We start from the raw sequence: 21,941 nt of genomic DNA on the forward strand, positions 1-21,941 counted from the left end.
CCGGCTGCTGTATAAATCCCTTGCATTTTTGCTGTGTTGTCTTGCATCAGACCAGGGGTAGTGTCTTGTAGAGCATCAGTCCAGTCAGTGCCAGATTAAGGTCCACATGGGCCTGGAGCTGAAATTTCGGAAGGGCATATAATGAGCCGTCGCAGGTAGTGTGACCAGTGCCATAGAAAAGTTCTTCCAGGTGGGTAGGGGGGAGTGGTGACATACCATTCACTGCACTACCTCCCCACACTACATAACTATACTACCTTCCAACACTACATCACTATACTATCTTCCCACACTGCATTTCTGCACTATCCTTGCACTACCTCCCCACATTACACCACTACATTACTTCCCCACACTACACTCCCTCACTATATCTACCTCCCCAAACTACTTTCCCACACTACATCACTATGCTACCTTCTCACACTACATCTCCACACTATACCTTCCACAATACATTAATATGGTACCTCACCACACTACACCCCATCAGTATATCACTATGCTACCTACCCACATTACATCTCCACACTATTTCACTGCACTACCTAATCTCTGGGCTATGTCTCAGCCACACCATCTCCTCCTTGCGTCTCTCAGCCACACCATCATATCCTCTTTGAGTCGTCTTTCAGTAACACCATCATCTACCTCCTGCGTCCCTCTGCCACACCATCATCTCCCACCTGCATCTCTCACCATCCCCCTTACTTTGTGCCTCTCAGCCACCCCCTTCACTCTGTGCCTCTCAGCCACCCTCTTCACTCTGTGCCTCTCAGCTGCCCCACTTCATCACTCTGTGCCTTCCAGCCTTCATTCTGTGCCTCTCAGCCTCCCACCCTTCATTCTGTGTCTCTGTCTTCTCCCCTCACTCTGTGCCTCTCAGCCTCCCACCCTTAACTCTGTGCCTCTCAGCCTCCCGCCCTTCACTCTGTGCCTCTCAGCCTCACCCAGTCCCCTTAAGCCAGCATCCTCTTCCTCTTCCCCCTCATGTCAAACTTTGCCTCCCATGCTCCTTTCAGTTTAGTCAGTCAGCCACTGCCCTTAGCAGCCTAGACACCCACTCGCACTCCTCTCTTTCTCCTGGCCCCTCTCAGCTATGTAATGGGATATGCCAGGGTTACACAGGGGGAGTCGGTAAAGTTTTGCCACTGAATGAAGCTGCTGCTGCAAGTGTTCTGACTCATTGTAATGCTCACCTCACTGAGGAAAGTTGGGGTGTGCCTGTCCTGACTGGTGCAGCGTTCTCCTTATGGCATCCTCGTGGTGGTGGTTGGCCTGGTGGGGAGTCCAGAGACTGCAGCTTCCTCTGACCGGTGGCTGGGCTGTGCATCTGGTCAGTGATGTCCCTCCCATCGGCGCAGGGTGTCCACCTCCCGGACTGGCGCCGGTGAGTGTGAATGGTGTCTTGGAGTCCGCGTGGTGGCTGCTAGGCTCTTCTTCACCGCACAGTGTCAAGTGTGTGCAGGGAGCCAAGATGTTCAATCCAGTAGAGGGAGAAGGAACTGAGCTGCATGCAGAACTGTCCAGAGGAGGTGCTGACAGGCTGACTGACAACCAGCAGCCTTTCCTGGTGGCAGGCAGACTGGCAGGCATATGCAGCTGCAGAAAATAAAAGTGAAATAAAAATAAAAGTACAGTATCTCCCATTTCTTCAAATCTGCTTATGGGTGGCTCTATACATTAGGGTGTGTCTGTGCATACCAGGCACACCCTGTGCGCATGCATATCACTGCACTGACTCCCCACAGAACATCACTGTACTACCTATCCATACTACAAAACAGCACTACACTACCTCCCGACTCTGCACCACTACACTACCTCACTACACTACACCACTGCACTACCTCCCCACACATACAATCTACATACTGTAACAGCACTAACACCCCAGCCCACACTACACAACCTACCCATACTACATAACTACCCTGCCCCCCAACACACACACACACTATATAACAGCACTAATGCCCCACACTACACCACTGCACTACATACCCATACTAGATAACTACCCTGCCTGCCCCCCCCACAAACACACACACACACACACACACACACACTCTATATATAACAGCACTAATGCCCCACACTACACCACTGCACTACATACCCATACTACATAATTACCCTGCCCCACACACACACACACACACACACACACACACACACACACTATATAACAGCACTAATGCCCCACACTACACCACCGCACTATATACCCATACTACATAACTACCCTGCCCCCTCACACACACTCTTTATATAACAGCACTAATGCCCCACACTACACCACTGCACTACATACCCATACTAGATAACTAACCTGCCTGCCCATCCGCACACAAACACACACAGACTCTATATATAACAGCACTAATGCCCCACACTACACCATCACACTACATACCCATACTACATAACTACCCTGCCCCCCCCACACACTATATAACAGCACTAATGCCCCACACTACACCACCGCACTACATACCCATACTAGATAACTACCCTGCCTACCCACCCCCACACAAACACACACACACTCTATATATAACAGCACTAATGCCCCAACTACACCACTGCAGCACATTTATTCCACTAACCCTCTCTCCCATTACATGAGATAATACCCTCCACATGCACTTACTCTTTCCTCTGGCTCCTGGCTGCCGTTGCGTGCACAGAAGCCCCGCCTCCAGAGCAGAGTATAGAGAGGACAGGCTCAGACAGGACAGGGGGTAAGGAGGGGCGGGCCTTGGGATGGGAGTAGTACAAAAAAAGAAGGAGGCAGCTGGGTATAGCAGCAGGAGGGGGCGGGCCTGGTCCTGGAGATGGGAGTGGGTACGTGGACATCAATGCCTACTCATTACAATGCAGCAACAGGGCAGCAGAGGAGTGACCATTCACAGCATCCGAATATGTGAGACCAGTAAACCAACGGAGGCAGGCGGGTAGGAGGTAAGCAGCCGACTGTCTGACACTGCCGGTGCCACCCCCTCTGCGAGGAAAGTCACGGGGGGAAGGGGCGGTTTGATGCCGGGTGGCGGGGCCTAGTGCACTAGTGCAAGCTGCAGTAGAAGGGAGAAAAATTTGTGTCTCTACAGCAGCACAGAAACCTGTAAGATGCAGTGGGCCTATTTGGTAGAGTGGGCCTGGAGCTACAGCTCCATCAGCCCCATTGTTAATCTGGCCCTGAGTCCAGTGACCAGTCACAGTGGTGGTGTCCTCTGCTGCCATATATCCAGTGTAGCTGTATAAGTCCCTTTTAGTGGTGCTGTGTTGTCCTGCATTAGACCAGGGGTAGTGTCTTGTGCAGCATCAGTCCAGTGACCACTCACAGTGGTTGTGTCCTCTGCTGCCATATATCCAGTGTAGCTGTATAAGTCCCTTTTAGTGGTGCTGTGTTGTCCTGCATTAGACCAGGGGTAGTGTCTTGTGCAGCATCAGTCCAGTGACCACTCACAGTGGTTGTGTCCTCTGCTGCCATATATCCAGTGTAGCTGTATAAGTCCCTTTCAGTGGTGCTGGGTTGTCCTGTATCAGACCAGTGATAGTGTCCTGGCCATCAGTCATTCCAGTGACCAGGCAGTCACAGTGGTATACGCTGCTGCTATATGTCCACTGCTGACGTTTAGTAATAATAATAACAACAACAACCACAAGTCCCTCACAGTGTTGCTGTGTTGTGCTGCATCAGACCAGTGGTAGTGTCCTGTGCATCATCCATCAGTTATTCCTGTGCCGCATATTGTGTAATATAACTCCAGAAAAATAATGGAGAACAAAAATTTGGAGGATAAAATAGGGAAAGATCAAGAACCACTTCCTCCTAGTGCTGAAGCTGCGGCCACTAGCCATGACATAGATCAGTAAAAAGACCCCAAAAAATAAATTTAAATGGTCTGAGGAGAAACATAAACTTGCCAATATGCCATTTACAAGGAACGGCTGAGGCTAGTGGTTCAGCTTCACATGACGATGGAAGCCCTCATAACTGAAGCCTTGACACTTATGTTGGTGTCAGACGTGCGTCCGGTATCCGCCATTAGTGCAGTGGGATTTAAACAATTGATGGAGGTATTGTGTCCCCGGTACCAAATCCCATCTAGATTCCACTTCACTAGGCAGGCGAAAGCGAGATTTTGCCATTTAATTCCAGTGATTTGGAAGTTTAATTAATTACAGTGATCTTGCCAATTAATTCCAGTGATTTAGACGTATAATTCCAGTGATCTTGCCAATTAATTCCAGTGATTTGGACGTATAATTCCAGTGATTTTGCCAAATAATTCCAGTGATTTCTAAGTATAATTCCAGTTGGAATTGTTTGTGTCGCTTGGCTTAGTCATACAGCTACCTCATTGCACCTCTTTGACATCTTTGCATGAGGTGCTGTTTGGGGCCTAGTTTTTGAAAAGTGCCATCCCGTGTGACACTGCCGTATGAGTCCAGGGATACTGCTGTATTAGTCCTGGGGTACTGCCGTATAAATCCATTGATTGCAGATTTTTTTTAAATTGACTGGAGCGTGCTGGAGATGCTGTCAGTGGACCGAACAATTGCGGCCCACTCTCGACATTCAGCCACTGCGTGACACTACTAGATGGGCCAGGTGGTTGTGTCGCTTAGCTTAGTCATACAGCAACCTTGGTGCACCTTTTTTTCTTCTTTGCATCATGTGCTGTTAGGGTCCTTTTTTTTATATCTGCCCTCCTGTCTGCCACTGCAGTGCCACGCCTAGATGGGCCAATTGTTTGTGTCACTTGGCTTATTCATACAACTACCTCATTACATTTCTAGCCTAGATGGGCCAGGTGTTTGTGTTGTCCACTTGTGTCGCTTAGCTTAGTCATCCAGCAACAATGGTGCAACCTTTTGGCCTAAAAACAATACAGGTTGAGTATCCCATATCCAAATATTCCGAAATACGGAATATTCCGAAATACAGACTTTTTTGAGTGAGAGTGAGATAGTGAAACCTTTGTTTTCTGATGGCTCAATGTACACAAACTTTGTTTAATACACAAAGTTATTAAAAATATTGTATTAAATGACCTTCAGGCTGTGTGTATAAGGGCCCTCATTCCGAGTTGATCGCTAAGTTTTTCGGTCGCACAACATATTCGCAAAGTTGCGTTAATGTAGTAAATTTGCGAACCTCCGCCCTCAACGTATTTTTGCAAATTCGCACGCAGTATTACACAAAGTGGGCGTACACCAAATGACATCGCAGTAATGCGAAACCATCGCAGCATTGCGAAACCATCGCAATAACACATACTTAATCGTAAAAATACTAAGTTTGAGTAGATTTACACATTTTACCGTAAAAGTGCACACTTTTAAGGTAAAACGCACAAAAATGTTTTTTTTGGCTATTAAGTGAAATTACACCTTTCCTTTTAAAGTCCACAAGCCCTTTTCAATTACGAACCCAATTAGTGTAATGATTGATAATGTTCCTAAACAATTAAGTCTGAAAAAAAAACCAGATTAACACTTTGTTGCCATAATTGCCCATCAACATGTAAAAGTGTAAAATAGTTTTTTTTTTTTTTCACTTTTTTTTTTTTTAAAAGGTGTTGTTTGTGAATGAAGGTTTTTACATGTTTCTTAACACAATAATCTCCTGGTTTTTTTTGTAAAAATGTAACGTTAGATGTGTGTAATGTTTTTTGCAAACAAATTCTGCCTGCCAATCTGCTGATCCTTTTTTGCATTAATAAACACAACACCCGGTTAACTGTAATCAACTTTTTTATTTTTTTTTTGGTTAATAATTTTTTTTTTTTTTTTAAACAAATAATAAAAATCAAGCAAATTTTTGCAATTGGTCAACACAATTCATGATTCCTTGCAGGTGTAGGCGCATGGTGTAAAGAATCCCGGATAAACTTGTTGGATCTCCAACTGCAACATCTGAAATTAAGATGCAACACAAACATTAATAACTTAATTACATTACTTATTATCCAAGCAAGGCGCAAAGCACACTTAAATGCTGGCATGTCCAAACTGCTGGACTCCAGCTGTTGTGAAACTACATATACCAGCATGCCTTTACACAGTTTTGTGGTCAGGGAATGGCAAAGCTGTGTCAGGGCATGCTGGGATGTGTAGTTTCTCAACAGTTGGAGTGCCGCAGTTTGGACAGGCCTGCTTTAATGGCAAAGTTACTACATCCTGGCTGTTTTATGGTACAATCATTAGCAGAACACACAAGCCTGCTCAGCCTTTTTATCAGATTTTAAAGTGTTCCAGACCATGTGTTAAATTTACTACTATGTGAGTTATATTTAAGATGGAACGTTGCCCATAGCAATCAAGCAAAAATATGATTATTATATTGTAGAAGTGGATCCCAATTTTTAAAGTATAATCTTATTGGTTGCTATGTCCGACATCCCATGTTAAAGATAACTACCATCTTCGTCAATGTTACACCATGTTGGCATTCATTCCCATTTGTTGTTTTATTTGTATTTTATTTTTAGGGGGTTGGTCCTGCATCATCACACTGCATATCCACATCTTCAGAAGGCCAACATATCATAGCATTCCCACACTCCCTGAAAGCTGCCCTTACTAAATAAGTGCAAACAGGTTTGACTAGAACAATTAGTAATTTTGAGAATGTAACTTTCACACAAAAAAACAGTGTGTCATTAGGCTGCATAACAAAGTGAAGCATGTGATTTGTAAGTGTAAATATTCAGACTACACAGGCCCAAGTGTAAAAGGCAAACAACATACTAAACTCCACTCAGGTATAACTGTTTACCAGAAAAACTAACACATATAAACCCTGTTCTCCTGGCAACCCTGGCTACCTAATGAGTGTCAACCTAGAGTGGACACACAAAACATTGCACACATACACACTGTACATATAATGACACTCACAAATATGTAAAGGCAACATGTACACCATGATGAAATTTTCAAATATTTGTCCAGGGTCCAAGAATTCAAACAGTACAACACTGCATGTTTTGACATTGTAAGTGTAAGTGGGTAATCATTTTTTTCATTATAAAACAAAACTTACTTTCCACGGCAACCTCAAGACTCCCGGACCGGTCTGCAGGGGCTTCCTCTGCCCATTCACTGGGTGGGGATGTTGGCTGGATGGGGGAAGGTGGCTGGATGGGGGAAGGAGGAGGGATTGGGGAAGGAGGAGGGATTGGGGAAGGAGGAGGGATTGGGGAAGGAGGAGGGATTGGGGCAGGAGGCTGGATGGGGGAAGGAGGCTGGATTTGGTTGCCAATTTCAGAGGGGGGGTCTGATTGAGAGGGCGAGGGGGGCGGAGAGAAAGTTAAGGCAATAGAGGGTGTGGGGGGTTCAGATTGGGATGTAGAATTAGAAGGAGAAGGGGTATGGGAAGGAGGAGAAGGGGTCCCAGAAAGAGATGGAGAGGTGTGGTGAGAAGGGGAATGGAAAGTGGAGTGGGCCAGGGAAGCTGATGGGGCCTGGGAAGCTGAGGTGGACTGGGAAGATGAGGTGGACTGGGAAGCTGAGGGGGACTGGGAAGCTGAGGGGGACTGGGAAGCTGAGGGGGACTGTGAAGGGGAGGGGGAGTGAGAAGGGGAGGGGGAGTGAGAAGGGGAGGGGGAGTGTGAAGGTGAGGGGGAGTGGGAAGGGGAAGGGGGTGGTGAGTTTTGCCGTTGTTGTTGTCCTAGAATGATAATTGTGTACAAATTTTGTAAACATGAGAAATTACATAGTAATCAATTTCTTTTCTCAATGTTCTGTTCAATGTTAAATGCTTTTTTTTTTGTGATAGCAAAGCAAACATGTTAAGATCCTCTTCATGTTGGCCACAGCAAACAAAATGAGTCCAAATTTTTACTTTGAAGCTCATTCCTTCATCTAGTCAATTGAGTCATAGTGATTGGTCTAGGCAACATCACCAGATTACTATTCCAGGAACCTTATTATATAGCCAGCACTGATCAAGTTTTTTGGTTCTTTTTCCTGCCTGCTTCTTATTTGTTTGAAACATGCACTTGTTTGGTGTTACTTTGCTACAGTCAGTACTGTTTTCCCTAACCACACACAGTGTCATAATTTCCAAAAAAGGACACAGCAGGTTGCAATTAGCCTACCATTTACTGTAAAATGATTGAAATTCCAAGGGGATTACAGCAGGAATTTCGTTTGCAATTGGCCAAAAGCATGTGCACTGCAGGGGTGGCAGATATAACATGTGCAGAGAGAGTTAGATTTTGTTGGTTTGTGTAATTATGGGCAGGGTAAATACATGCTACTTTATTTTAACAATGCAAATTTATATGCAGATTTAACATACCACACCCAAAAATTACTCTCTCTGCACATGTTACATATGCTTCCCCTGCAGTGCACATTGTATTGAACAATGGAACCATAAATTCCGGAAGCCCTAAACTTGGTAAATCACCCATTAGCACAATTTTGACCCAAAACATTATGTAAGGTAACTTACTTCGTGTATGCAGAGCCCGAATTTGCTGGCGGATCTCCGCCAACAAATCTGGAGTCCTCCTACGGAGATCACTCCTCCTCCTTTCTAGCTGGATGATTGTCCGCCTGCTGCGGACGCGAGTCCGCAGCAGGCGGCGGACCTCCGCGTAGGCCTCGCGCTTCACCCGATTGGGGATGAAGCGCCCAACGCGGCCTACGCGGCGGTCCATCACCGCAACCAGCACGCGGAGCTCCCGCCTGGTGAACGGTGCTGCACGCATCATGGCAATGGCGTTTTCCTTATTTGGGCATATATTTATAGTGTCTGTTAGCATGTGATTGGTCAAAAATCTATGTTGTCATTTCTAATAACTTTATTGATCTTTGCAATGCTGTGAAGAGCAGAGTGTTATTTGGCACGAGCGGAAATTCGCATTAGCAGAAGCGAAAATGTTTAGAACACAAATTTAAGAAAACAACACACAGAGACACAGACTTTAGATAAAATTACTATACATATCTGTGTACTCACCACAGTTCGTGTGATCATTCAGCTGGACAGTCACAAAGTGTGAAACATTGAGTATCATTTGTTTGTGTGTTTGGTTACATAATCAGGATTTGAGGATATAAAATAAATAAGGACACTATTTATTAACATTACAGTATTTAAATTTCTAAATAAACATTGTAAGCTTAACGTGTTTTTGGTTTTTGTTAAAAAAATCAATTACCCATTCCAACACAACAAAAGCCTTACCCAATCACTTTACAAGATCATACAAAATGCAATCATGGTTTAAAAAACATAAGCATACTGTGTTGTATTATTTCTGCAAATATAAAATATAAAAACACTATACCTGAAATATTCTGCAACAATTCTTGCCCTCACTTGGCTCCCCCTCCGTGTCACACTCCCCCCACCGAAGCGTGGACCAACCCCTGGCTCCTCATCAGGCAATTCCTCTGCCTGAGGAAGCTCTACACTACTCCTTACCGCGATATTATGTAGTATTGCGCACAGGACCACTATTTTACTTGCCATCTCCGGCGAATACATGATGTCGCCACCAGTGCGGTGGAGCACACGAAACCGCCCTTTAAGGACACCAATTGTGCGCTCCACCAGCTGCCTAGTGGCAGTAAGCGCGGAGTTAAATGCCATCTGTGGTCCTGGCCTGGGATTACGGTAAGGAGTCATGAGCCAGGGGGTGCAAGGATATCCACGGTCTCCTGTTGGTAGATAATCCAATATTTCAAAATAGTATATTTGTCAAGTTATTTTTGTTTGTTTCAAAAATTAAAGCAAAAACTCACCCAATAACCACATGTCTGCTCGTTGACTTGATCTTAATCTCTGCCATATCCCTGATTGTCTAATGACATATGCATCATGGGAACTTCCAGTAAACTTTGCATTCAGGGAAAGGATCTGGAGGGATGGCCCACAAACAACCATTACATTCAGAGAATGAAACAGTTTCCTGTTTCTAAAAATTTCTTCATTATGTCTTGGTGGCTGAATAGCAACATGTGTGCCATCCACAACCCCAATAACATGTGGGAAGCGACTACCACCTTCCGCAAATTGCCGCTTCACCACATCTAGGGCACCAACATCCAAAGGCATATCAATGAACTGCTTCACCCGCTTTAGGAAAGCCTGGCAGACACGCCGCAGGACCTTACTGAACTGGCCCTGCGACATGCCAACCAGGTCTCCCACAACATGCTGATATGAGGCTGTAGCCAAAAAATGTAACACTGCAAGGAATTGTGTCAATGGTGGTATTGCTGTAGGATACCGAATTTCAGACTCCAGATCACTCTCTATTATGGAGAGAGTGTCTAGGATTAGATGTGGTGGCAGCCGGTATCTACGCACCACCACATCATCTGGCATCCCAAAAAGTAGGACACGGGTTCGGAAAATTGGTGGCCTAGCACGCCTCCGTTGCCTTGGTTGATGAGGAGCCGGCTGTGGTTGTGGGGCTTGCGGTTGGGGTGGGAGTGCTGGCGTGGGTTGGGGAGGTAGGGCTTCTGCTGCAATATATATTGACATCACACACTTTAAAAAAAAAAAAAAAAACAAAGATGAAGAATACAAAACTAAAGTTTGTCAAATATACTACAATAAAATGCTTTGACAAATGTGGTGTCAACTTACTGCAGGAGCGTACATTTTTTCTGTGTTGAATTCATGTCCAAAATGTAAAACAATTTTGCAAATAAAAAATAAAGAACAAATTTAATTAAAAATACATATGTTATTTTTACAATTCCCAAAAAAATTTTTTGGGTACATTTCTCTGCATAAAAAACTTCACAAACACCAATAAAAAACCACAAACCAAAAAAAATAGGCATTTAGTAGCTAGACCAGGAAAGACAAACACTACTTTGCAGATCAATCCTGGTAAAAAAAAATTTGGTTTAGCCAAAAGGAAAAAAAACATAAGCTCAACAATTTTAAAAAACACAAACAGGCACCAACACAGGCCAAGGACACTTACCTGCACAAAAAGAAATGAAAACTTGGTGTTCCCTAGCACACCAATCGAAAGAAATATCAAAGGGTTATATGACCCAAAAACAAGCACCTACAAGAGAACACAAATGATAGTCACAAATAACATACAGACCATTAAAACAAACAGCCACCAATACAGGCCAAGGACACTTACCTGCTCAAAAAGAAATGAAAACTTGGTGTTCCCTAGCACACCAATCGAAAGAAATATCAAAGGGTTATATGACCCAAAAACAAGCACCTACAAGAGAACACAAATGATAGTCACAAATAACATACAGACCATTAAAACAAACAGCCACCAATACAGGCCAAGGACACTTACCTGCTCAAAAAGAAATGAAAACTTGGTGTTCCCTAGCACACCAATCGAAAGAAATATCAAAGGGTTATATGACCCAAAAACAAGCACCTACAAGAGAACACAAATGATAGTCACAAATAACATACAGACCATTAAAACAAACAGCCACCAATACAGGCCAAGGACACTTACCTGCTCAAAAAGAAATGAAAACTTGGTGTTCCCTAGCACACCAATCGAAAGAAATATCAAAGGGTTATATGACCCAAAAACAAGCACCTACAAGAGAACACAAATGATAGTCACAAATAACATACAGACCATTAAAACAAACAGCCACCAATACAGGCCAAGGACACTTACCTGCTCAAAAAGAAATGAAAACTTGGTGTTCCCTAGCACACCAATCGAAAGAAATATCAAAGGGTTATATGACCCAAAAACAAGCACCTACAAGAGAACACAAATGATAGTCACAAATAACATACAGACCATTAAAACAAACAGCCACCAATACAGGCCAAGGACACTTACCTGCTCAAAAAGAAATGAAAACTTGGTGTTCCCTAGCACACCAATCGAAAGAAATATCAAAGGGTTATATGACCCAAAAACAAGCACCTACAAGAGAACACAAATGATAGTCACAAATAACATACAGACCATTAAAACAAACAGCCACCAATACAGGCCAAGGACACTTACCTGCTCAAAAAGAAATGAAAACTTGGTGTTCCCTAGCACACCAATCGAAAGAAATATCAAAGGGTTATATGACCCAAAAACAAGCACCTACAAGAGAACACAAATGATAGTCACAAATAACATACAGACCATTAAAACAAACAGCCACCAATACAGGCCAAGGACACTTACCTGCTCAAAAAGAAATGAAAACTTGGTGTTCCCTAGCACACCAATCGAAAGAAATATCAAAGGGTTATATGACCCAAAAACAAGCACCTACAAGAGAACACAAATGATAGTCACAAATAACATACAGACCATTAAAACAAACAGCCACCAATACAGGCCAAGGACACTTACCTGCTCAAAAAGAAATGAAAACTTGGTGTTCCCTAGCACACCAATCGAAAGAAATATCAAAGGGTTATATGACCCAAAAACAAGCACCTACAAGAGAACACAAATGATAGTCACAAATAATAAGCACAGGTTTATTTTCACAAATGGACTTGCCAAATATATATGGGATTAAATAATTTAACAAAAAAACATTAATAAAACACTTTGACTTCCAAAAATTAACAATAACATTTCCACAATACTCACAAACGAAAAATTGCATAAAAAATGCAACACTGTCTATATTCCAAACGCAAACGAAAGGACAAAGGTATGCTTGACAATTACTCACTCTGCAAATTCCACTAGCACCTTCACGCACAAGCCAACAAACAAATGAAACTCCAAACTACCTACACTCACAGCGTGCAAACTCGGCCCTTAAATAAGCAGTGCAATCATTCACCAGATTAATAGTGTACACCTGTGTGAATTAACGATTCGCACGTAGGTATATAAGCGCACACACCTCGGCATACACACATCACAAACATGGCTTCTCGTGAGCAAATCGCAGCAGAGCTAGACCGCATTGCAGAGCAGCAGATGGCATTGCAGAAACAACGCTTAGAGTGGCAAAGGCGCTTGTTAGAATCCGCCTCTGCGGATGTTGAGGCAGGACCTAGTACTCTGCAAATTTCTGCTTCTGAACCTCAACAATTGAGTGGGGATACCCTGCCACACACACATAGTGAGCAAACTGAGGGAGAATTGACTTTAGCCACACAAACACAGCAGACAGAAGCTGCTAGTGAGGAGGAAGATGGAGATGACCAACCAGAAGAAACCTCACAGGCTACCTCCAGACGGAAAAAAAGACAGCCTGCATTCACTAAGAGGGAGTTGCGTGTCTTGGTCACGCAGGCCATGGCCAAAATACATAGAGGGCCAAAAAACATGGGTGCTGCTTCAAAAGAACGCATCTGGAGAGACATCACAAAATCTGTGAATGAAGTTGGCTGTCGTCAGAACATCACAGGAAGTGAGACGACGGTAAGTGCATCTTGACAATCCATTTTCTGTGCTAAGTTGATCAAAAAATATAGTTACATATCATGTTCTGTCTAGCAAACACAAGCAGAACATGTGTGCTATATATTTTCTACAACCAATAATAATACTCAACTTTGTCCCTCTTTCACAATACATATGTAGGTGGGCCGACTTCAAATCCCGCCTGAAGGCAAAGAGGGCTGCGGAGTGGAATGCCTCAAGGGCTACAGGGGGTGGACCACCTGTCGCTGTGGAGTATACTGACTTGGAGGAGATGGCGATGGACTGTGTCAGTTATGAGGAGGGCCAAGGTGTGTCTCATATGGACACGGACCTGCCTGAGATTCTGACGGGACATGACTTGGAAGGTAAGTTTACACATTTATTTGTCTGTAATTTGAACTGTATTTAGAATCTTTAACTAATTTATACTCCAACTTTTTCCCCACACATTCTTCTATTTGCTTGGCACAAAACACAGCACAGGGTGGTGAACAGTTTGAGTCACAGGCCGGTTATGTGGTTGAGGCTGAGGTGGAGGGACCTAGTGGGTCTGGCAGTGTGGGCCAACAAAACCCACCTATGCAGGTTCCTACTGGCCCCCCCACCCAACCCTCTGCTATCCCGGAGATCCTGCTTGAAATTGCTAGGTATGGTGAGAGCCTAAACACATTTCAAGACGGGGTCATCCGGGAGGTAAGCCAGATAGCTGTCCGGCTCACTGAGATCCGAACCTGTGTTGAGCAAGGTGTTGCTCAACTCTGCCAAGGTCTGGCAGAGATCAGGCAGGCCCAAGAACAACTGGCCTCCTCAAACCAAAGCCTTGCAAATAACATCTTGCAAGGGCTCCAGGCCATCGCTGTCTCCCTTGCCCACAGTGGCAGAGAGCCAACCACATCGGCTCCCTCCCCTGCCCCTGCCCAGGAAGAACAGGCCACTGGGCAGGCCCAACGAAGGTCACTCCGCAGACCAAGCAAAGAAGATCAGCCTCAGGCGGGGAGAAAAAGAAGAAAGTGATGTCTCTCCAGATGGGCAGCACCCATGTTTTTGTAGTTGCCTCTATGTTATTTTGGAGTTGGCTTGTGTGGCCAGAATGGATCACTCCCTCTTAGTGAAATGTCTTTTTTCTGTTTGGAGGAATTGTAGCCTGTGAGTTTCTTTGAACAAACAACAGAGCCATCTTCCTCTCACTAGTGTGCTGTGTATTGTTGTGTTTGTGTGGTGGATACTAATTCTTTTTCATTTGGTATCAAATTTGTGTGTGGCAGGGTGTGTAATATGTTTAATTTATGCATTTAAAAGATACTTTTGTCAGAAGCAGAAATTTGCAGAGTACTGAGTTCTGCTATATAATTATTGTCAGTGCCATCTGCTTGGTGCTTGGTCTATCTCTGCCTGTGAGACTCATGTGGAGCCATGTTTAAATGTTGTGTAATATTATTACCGTAATAAAAAAAAATTAATACAAATGTGTGCAATTTCTTGAAGGTAATGCATTAGCAAAATCTTAGTTAACAAAAGATTAGGTCAACATATAGACACTTGATGACCAATCTGCTAATTCTCCTTAAAATTATAAATATTTTTTAAAAAAAGGTATGCTTTGCACCACACTTTAATGTCCATATTAATAAAACAGACACGACAACTTGATTAAATATCTTTGGTCAACATGACATCATTGAAAACATTGACAGATATTATAAACATATATTATTGTGACTTTTCAAACTAAATCATAGTGTATGCTGCATTATGTGGGTGTTGGTTAATTGATAAGAATGTAGCAGAATTCTCTAACTTTATCTAAAAATGTAACTTGTTTGTATTTAGTAGTCTAACACACATTAAAACATTTCTACAAAATGCTTACACACCAAGGTAAACACAAATAACAACCTTATTTGACAGTGTGTGAGATTAATATGTGAGTAGAATAAACATGTAATGTGTGTTCAGTCAATTGGTGGTTGGTAACTTTCATGTGCTCAGTAATTAACAAGTAATTGGACATCAGATGAATGTGCTCTCCAATTAACTGCTAATTACTGCATACACACTTGTACCAGTACTTCGCAAATGTAGAGTAACTGCAGACCTACTCTGCTGCTGCGTGAATGTTGCTACGGTTTCCTATGTTAGTTTTAACAGCGACAATGTTTATTTGCGAAAACCACGCCCAGTGCTAGTTGCATACTCCCACACAGTACGCCCACTTTCACGCCCATGTCGGAGCATTGCGAAGTCTCGCCTCCGCCACGCCCACGCCACTCCTCGTTTTCGTTTGGCAGTTACGGCTTTTTTTTTCCTAAGTAATTTTGCACAGTTGTCGTACGTATGTCGTCGCGCATGCGTAATCACGCATTTGTGCATGCGCAGATACTTACATTTCGGACATTTGCGATGCGATGACTCTTAGCGATCAACTCGGAATGAGGGCCAAGGTGTATATGAAACATAAATGAATTGTGTGAATGTACACACACTTTGTTTAATGCACAAAGTTATAAAAAATATTGGCTAAAATTACCTTCAGGCTGTGTGTATAAGGTGTATATGAAACATAAATGCATTCTGTGCTTAGATTTATGTCCCATCACCATGATATCTCATTATGGTATGCAATTATTCCAAAATACGGAAAAATCCCATATCCAAAATACCTCTGGTCCCAAGCATTTTGGATAAGGGAGACTCAACCTGTATTGTGAGATGTTCAGAATAGACTGGAAATGAGTGGAAATAATTGTTATTGAGGTAATTTTCTAGGGTTTGCAACACTGCTATCTATTATCCTAAATTATTAAAATAATCTGGTCAATGGAGTTGATGGTTCAGCTAAATTGAATCTGAACTAAAATGCTGTATTGAGTAGAGTCACGTTTCAGTAACATTTGGAGAATGTCGAACTTTGTTTTATTTGGCAATAGCTGTTAATATGTAGTGCATTGCTCTATTTTGATGCTGCTGCATTATTTACATTTTCTTTTAAGCATCCATAATTCAAATACTTTATATTTTCATTACTCATAGGGTGCAGGTGGTAGTCTGGTCTCTGCTCGAGCCAAAGTATATTTAAGTTCCATCACCTCTTTGTTTGAGACTCATAACAATATCAACAGCCAGTGCTCTGCCACTCTCACTGTTGTTAACAAGAAGTCAGAATGATTGGCTGGGATATTTACCAGACAGCAGTTTATCACCTGGAAATGCTCTCTACGCTACTAGAAACAAGGGCTAAAGCCTAGCTTTTCTATGTGATTTACAGTCTGCTGCTCCTGAAGAAAGTAGGTAGGTAGTCTTTATCTTTCCGCTCCTCTTCTTTATTAACATACTAACAGGACTTCTTGAGGTGTTAAAAGCAAATTGTAAAGTAAACGGTTCTTTGATTTATCCTGTTGCTTACATTAGAAGCAATGCATTACTCATGGGTTGAAACGAATAACCTCATGTCTTAGAATACTTTGCAGCATTCCCTAGTGTGTTACTGTATCTAACCAAGAAACCTGTTACACATTATATGTTTTCTACTGGATATCCTAAAATTTGTACACCTGGAATTATTGCATTGAGTTTTCAAAAAAAAAATAGCTTTTGTGGTCATTTCCAGAATACATAGTATATTTACCTATCACTCACTCATATAGGAGTTGCACCATATCTGCACCTAACTTGCAAATGCGTTCCAAAAAATGCTTCTTTAGGTAGCTTTGCATTCAGCTTGTAGATGTATGCTATATGTGGATGGAGGAAGGTCATCATCATTGCCCTCCCCTACTTATACAGGAAGTGTTTGTTATATAGGAAGTGTTTGTGTTAAAGGAAGTGCTTCTGCAGCCATTGTTAAGCATTTCTTGTAGCTAGTTAACTCACACTTCTGCAGTTCTCCAGAGTCCTGTGGTAATTTGCAAATACCACATAAGAGCATATAAGAACAAGAAGTAAAGACAAGATGAAAGTTTATAATAAGTTCAAATAAATTAAATAAACAAACAAACAAACAAACAAACATATCAGTTGCCTTCCCCTTTAAAAGGTGACATGGAAGTAGGTTTTATGGGTGCGGACGCAATGCTAATATTACTGTATTATTAATTCTATAATAATAAAAATTAGAGATGAGCGGTTCAGATTTATGTATGGATCTCAAAATCAGCTTCTTATTGGCTATCCGGATCCAAACCACTCATCTCTAATAAATTCTCATCATCATTCGTTCATATCTGCAACAGTGGTCGAGCAACTGCCAAAAGTAATTCACGGTCCCCACTTTTTAATGTCCAATTAAAAGTTTGAAGTTATATGAAAGAGATTGAATGAAAGAGAATTACATTAAATACAACTAACAATGAATGACTATGAATAAAGGAGACTAATAAAATTTAAAAAAATCAAAACTACAAAATAAATATGTAAACCATCTCTTCAGTGGTATTTATTTTCTCTTCAACCATGTTTCTGCCCTCATGTCCCCTTCAGTGGGATCTGGGGCTTGCTTTGATATTACTTGTATCCCTGAATTGAAGCCATGGTTAATAAGGAAAGAACATAGCCTTCACCAATCAAAGGACAACATAAAGCATTCTAATTGAACCTCAAGTCACATTAAGCTATAAGCATCTAACCAGAGGGACCCCCTTTAGAATGTAAGCTCTCACGAGCAGGGCCCTCTTCCCTTATGTGCTCTTCCTTCTCTTACTAAAACTATCTTCTATTCCATAAGCCCTTGAATGGCACCACATCCCTGATACTTATTTCAGTGTTGTCTGCTGATGCAGCTATATCTATATACCTTGTACTTGTCCTATATTGTCTTGAACTGTAAGTCACTGTTTTCTTCTTATACTTACTTGTTTATGTACTCTGTAATTGTGCACTGTGGATCCCTTGTGGCGCCATATAAATAAAGGATAATAATAACTACTTGGAGGTCAGGGCTTAGGGAAGATCCTTATTGAGCCTTAAAACCTGCAGTACTTGGGATGGTCTAAAGCCCAGTACACACTAGCCGAGCGGGGGGGAATGACACCCATGCTGCATCTGCAGAATGGCTGTTGCTAACTAGGACATCCCTCATCTGTACATATTCAGACGAGGGAGGAAGTTGTTATCGATGCGCGGGAGCGCGCATAGTTAATGACATTGAGTAGACACACTGAACTAGATTGTAAAAGATTGCACCCAGATTGGCCCTTCTGAGAGGGATCTTTTACTTTCTCGTCTAGTGTGTATGGGGCTTAAGCCTATTAGCAATATGGAGAGTATACTGTATAGTGTAGAACAATGGTTCTCAAACTCGGTCCTCAGGACCCCACACAGTGCATGTTTTGCAGGTAACCCAGCAGGTGCACAGGTGTATTAATTACTCACTGACACATTTTTAAACGTCCACAGGTGGAGCTAATTATTTCACTTGTGATTCTGTGAGGAGACCTGCAAAACATGCACTGTGTGGGCCCCCGAGGACCGAGTTTGAGAACCTGTGGTGTAGAAAATCAAAGATCTTTTGTTAGAAGTAGCCACTCTTACTGTATCAGGCCTTCTTAACTGCTTTAAACTGTTCAAGGGATAAATTGTAACGTTATATTAAGCCCTGACATGGCCAACACTTCACCACACACATAAATAAGATATCACAGCTTTTAATTTCTCTATCACAAGTATAGCTTGTATGCTGAGAAATTATTTGTAGGCTACATTTTCATCTGGAAAGTCCTACAGCAAGCAATTAAACGACAGAGACCCGGATGTCACTGGGATCTTTTTCTGTGGTCATATTATATTCTTCTACAGATCATAAGTCACAGTGTACGCAGCTGCTGATTGTCGTGAAAAGACATAAACAAGATTAGCTCAATTAGAGCCCTCTGCATCAAGCCTGATCATTTTCAGACACCAGTATTGATTAATCCACCTGTGAAAACTGCATAGAAACATCTCTTAATGAGAATAATCATGACCCTTGAACTCTGCTCCTTAACCCTGTAATATACTCTCTCAACTTTGTGTTAAGTGCCTTCGTGGTATTGGAATAAATGAAGTAGGCATGGATTTCTGTTAACCCATCCACAGTTAGAATCTGCTAATAATAATAATAATAATAATAATAATAATAATAATAATAAAACAACCCAGTATTTCATATATATTAAAATTAAACTATATATGTGTGTGTGTGTGTGTGTGTGTGTGTGTGTGTGTGTGTGTGTATATATATATATTTATTTGTGTGTTGCACATAGATTAGCTTTAATGATCCTTAATAGTAAAGCACAAAATCACTACTGTACTTAAAGAAAACAACCAACCTAGCCCAGGTTTGGACTGGCCCACATGTACAGTATACTGGGGAAATATCCATTGGGTGCCATTGCCTGAGGGCCCCATCCCTCCTCTAGGGGTCTGAACTTTGTGGAGAAGGAATATGGATAGACTTGGGTGCTTGGTTTGTTTCTATGGAAACTACATCAAGATTAGACCTCCTGCCAATCAAAGTGGCTGGTCCTGTCCCACTCCTTTACATAGGTGCCCTGTTCTTTACACGTCCTCTGTAATGGTTATCCAAGTCATTCTGTGGTGGTTGGCCACACCCCTTAAGATTGGGCCACTACCACTGAATTCCCTAGTGAGCCCTTCATGCCCCAGTCCGCCACTTGCCGTTCTTTACCATGTGCACAGATAGGCCTTAATACTTTCATTATAATAGCATAAGGCCAGGTATACATTACAACGATCTGGATCGCGGTCACGGGAGAGACGATCTAAAGATACATCGCATCCATACACACAGAATGATATAGAGTGCAACTGAATAATATATTGTTCAGCTCCAGGAGCATGCTGTTGTCTGCTGGGTGATCAGAACATCAGATATAGGGGTAAATGTATGAAGCAGTGATAAGAGTGGAGAAGTGAGTCAGTGGAGAAGTTGCCCATGGCAACCAATCAGCATTGAAGTAACATTTATAATTTGCATACTATAAAATTATACAGAGCAGCTGATTGGTTTCCATGGACAACTTCTCCACTGGCTCACTTCTCCGCTCTTATCACTGCTTCAAACATTTACCAACTAATGACATCGCTGACATCCCATGGGAGCATGCAAACTGAGGGTAGACAGACACTAGATGATATGGGTGATATGAGCTAGAGACAAGAAAGAAAGAACCCTTTGTGGGCGCATTTAGCTAAATCTTTCAGTGATACAACTATTTTTCTTAGCTGAATTAAATATTACTGTCTGATTTAGACAGTTACTTTTATGGCAATTACCAGCTCATAATACTGTGAAGCATGTTTGAACAGTCTGAATAAGCAAGGGCTGATATATTCTCTCAAAAAATCTTCTTATTTCTGGCTGCACTGTTCTAGATTCAGGACTCTCATTGGTGATTCCAGTGAGGTACGGTTTGGTTGAACACCAGCTGATTGCTCATGGTCTAACGCCAACAGCAGATCCACTTTTCATCTCTACTTTCTATCTATTAAGTTTCTCTTTTTCCCATTCATGAACTCTCATCAACGATTCTGCTATGGGCTGGACTAGTACCTGGAGGGTGACCCCCAGAGAATATCCAGTGTAGTGGGTATATGAGTACTTCCAATCCAGTCTAACGTTGATAGCAGATTCATACATTTATCTGCATTCCTACAATAATCATATTGGTCAGTTGAGAGTTTTGAACACAAACTTTTTTCCTAGTACTGTTCATTGATTAAGACCTGATTACTCACTTAAGGCGCCATTATTTTACTGCCAATTTCAGGGATACATTGACATCCTGCTGCATGATAGGCTATTGTGCCTGAATTATTTCATAATATTATCTTTCCTGCCCTCCTTTTTTCTCTCTTTTTTTGCTTATCATTTATACTTTTATGATCTAAGTATGAAATTTGCATAGTATAGTGGACCACGAGGAAGTATATTTTAATAAAATAGGGAAATCACATTTTGTATATACAGTTTCAATTAAAAGTTAAGTTTTAAAATGTATATATTTTTCTTTCCTAAACAAGTGTGCCAACAAACTACTCTTTCTTTCTTGTCTTTAGCTCATTGACTATTCAGTAGTATTCTACTGTAACCCGGGTGCACCACCAACTAGTTATAACTGCCAATCCCAGCATATATAACATTATAAGTTGGTTTTATTAGATACACTGATAGATTTTTTGTTAAAATTATTGTTTTTTTTTGTGCGGACACACAACTGTATTACGATATGGGTGATATGTTGCTCCGATCTGCAGTATCAGATGATATATCATCCAATGCCTGCTTTTTAGCAGAATCTACAATCCGTACTGAATAACCCCCTAAGTGTACCAAAATATACCCACAGTGGGGGGTCTCTTTCCGAGTTGTTCGCTCGTTATTTTTTTGTCGCAACGGGGTGAATAGTCGCTAATGCGCATGCGCAATGTCCGCAGTGCGACTGCGCCAAGTAAATTTGCTATGCAGTTAGGAATTTTACTCACGGCATTACGAGGTTTTTTCTTCGTTCTGGTGATTGTAATGTGATTGACAGGAAGTGGGTGTTTCTGGGCGGAAACTGGCCATTTTATGGGTGT

General features: G+C 42.1%; 1 protein-coding gene across 3 annotated transcripts; it reads right to left on the reverse strand.

Annotated features, from left to right (window-relative positions):
* Positions 1–5,826: 5,826 nt before the first annotated feature.
* Positions 5,827–11,049, reverse strand: LOC134931884 (putative nuclease HARBI1). 3 transcript variants are annotated; one of them, XR_010179192.1, is made up of 7 exons: positions 10,965–11,049; positions 10,619–10,638; positions 9,769–10,519; positions 9,312–9,684; positions 8,981–9,002; positions 7,055–7,681; positions 5,827–5,925 (listed from the first exon to the last, which is right to left on the reverse strand). XR_010179192.1 is itself a non-coding variant. In XM_063925717.1 (5 exons), exons 2-5 carry the CDS (start codon positions 10,631–10,633, stop codon positions 8,999–9,001), a joined length of 1,143 nt encoding a protein of 380 aa, XP_063781787.1. In that variant the 5' UTR covers positions 10,634–10,638; positions 10,965–11,049; the 3' UTR covers positions 8,553–8,998. The 3 variants fall into 3 exon arrangements, 1 of the variants encoding a protein (XP_063781787.1); XR_010179193.1 differs by lacking the exon at positions 10,619–10,638 and having other exon boundaries at positions 9,769–9,883; positions 10,965–11,041; XM_063925717.1 differs by lacking the exons at positions 5,827–5,925; positions 7,055–7,681 and having other exon boundaries at positions 8,553–9,002.
* Positions 11,050–21,941: the final 10,892 nt, after the last annotated feature.

The sequence above is a fragment of the Pseudophryne corroboree genome, chromosome 6, assembly GCF_028390025.1.
Source record: "Pseudophryne corroboree isolate aPseCor3 chromosome 6, aPseCor3.hap2, whole genome shotgun sequence".
Taxonomy (NCBI): Eukaryota; Metazoa; Chordata; class Amphibia; order Anura; family Myobatrachidae; genus Pseudophryne; species Pseudophryne corroboree.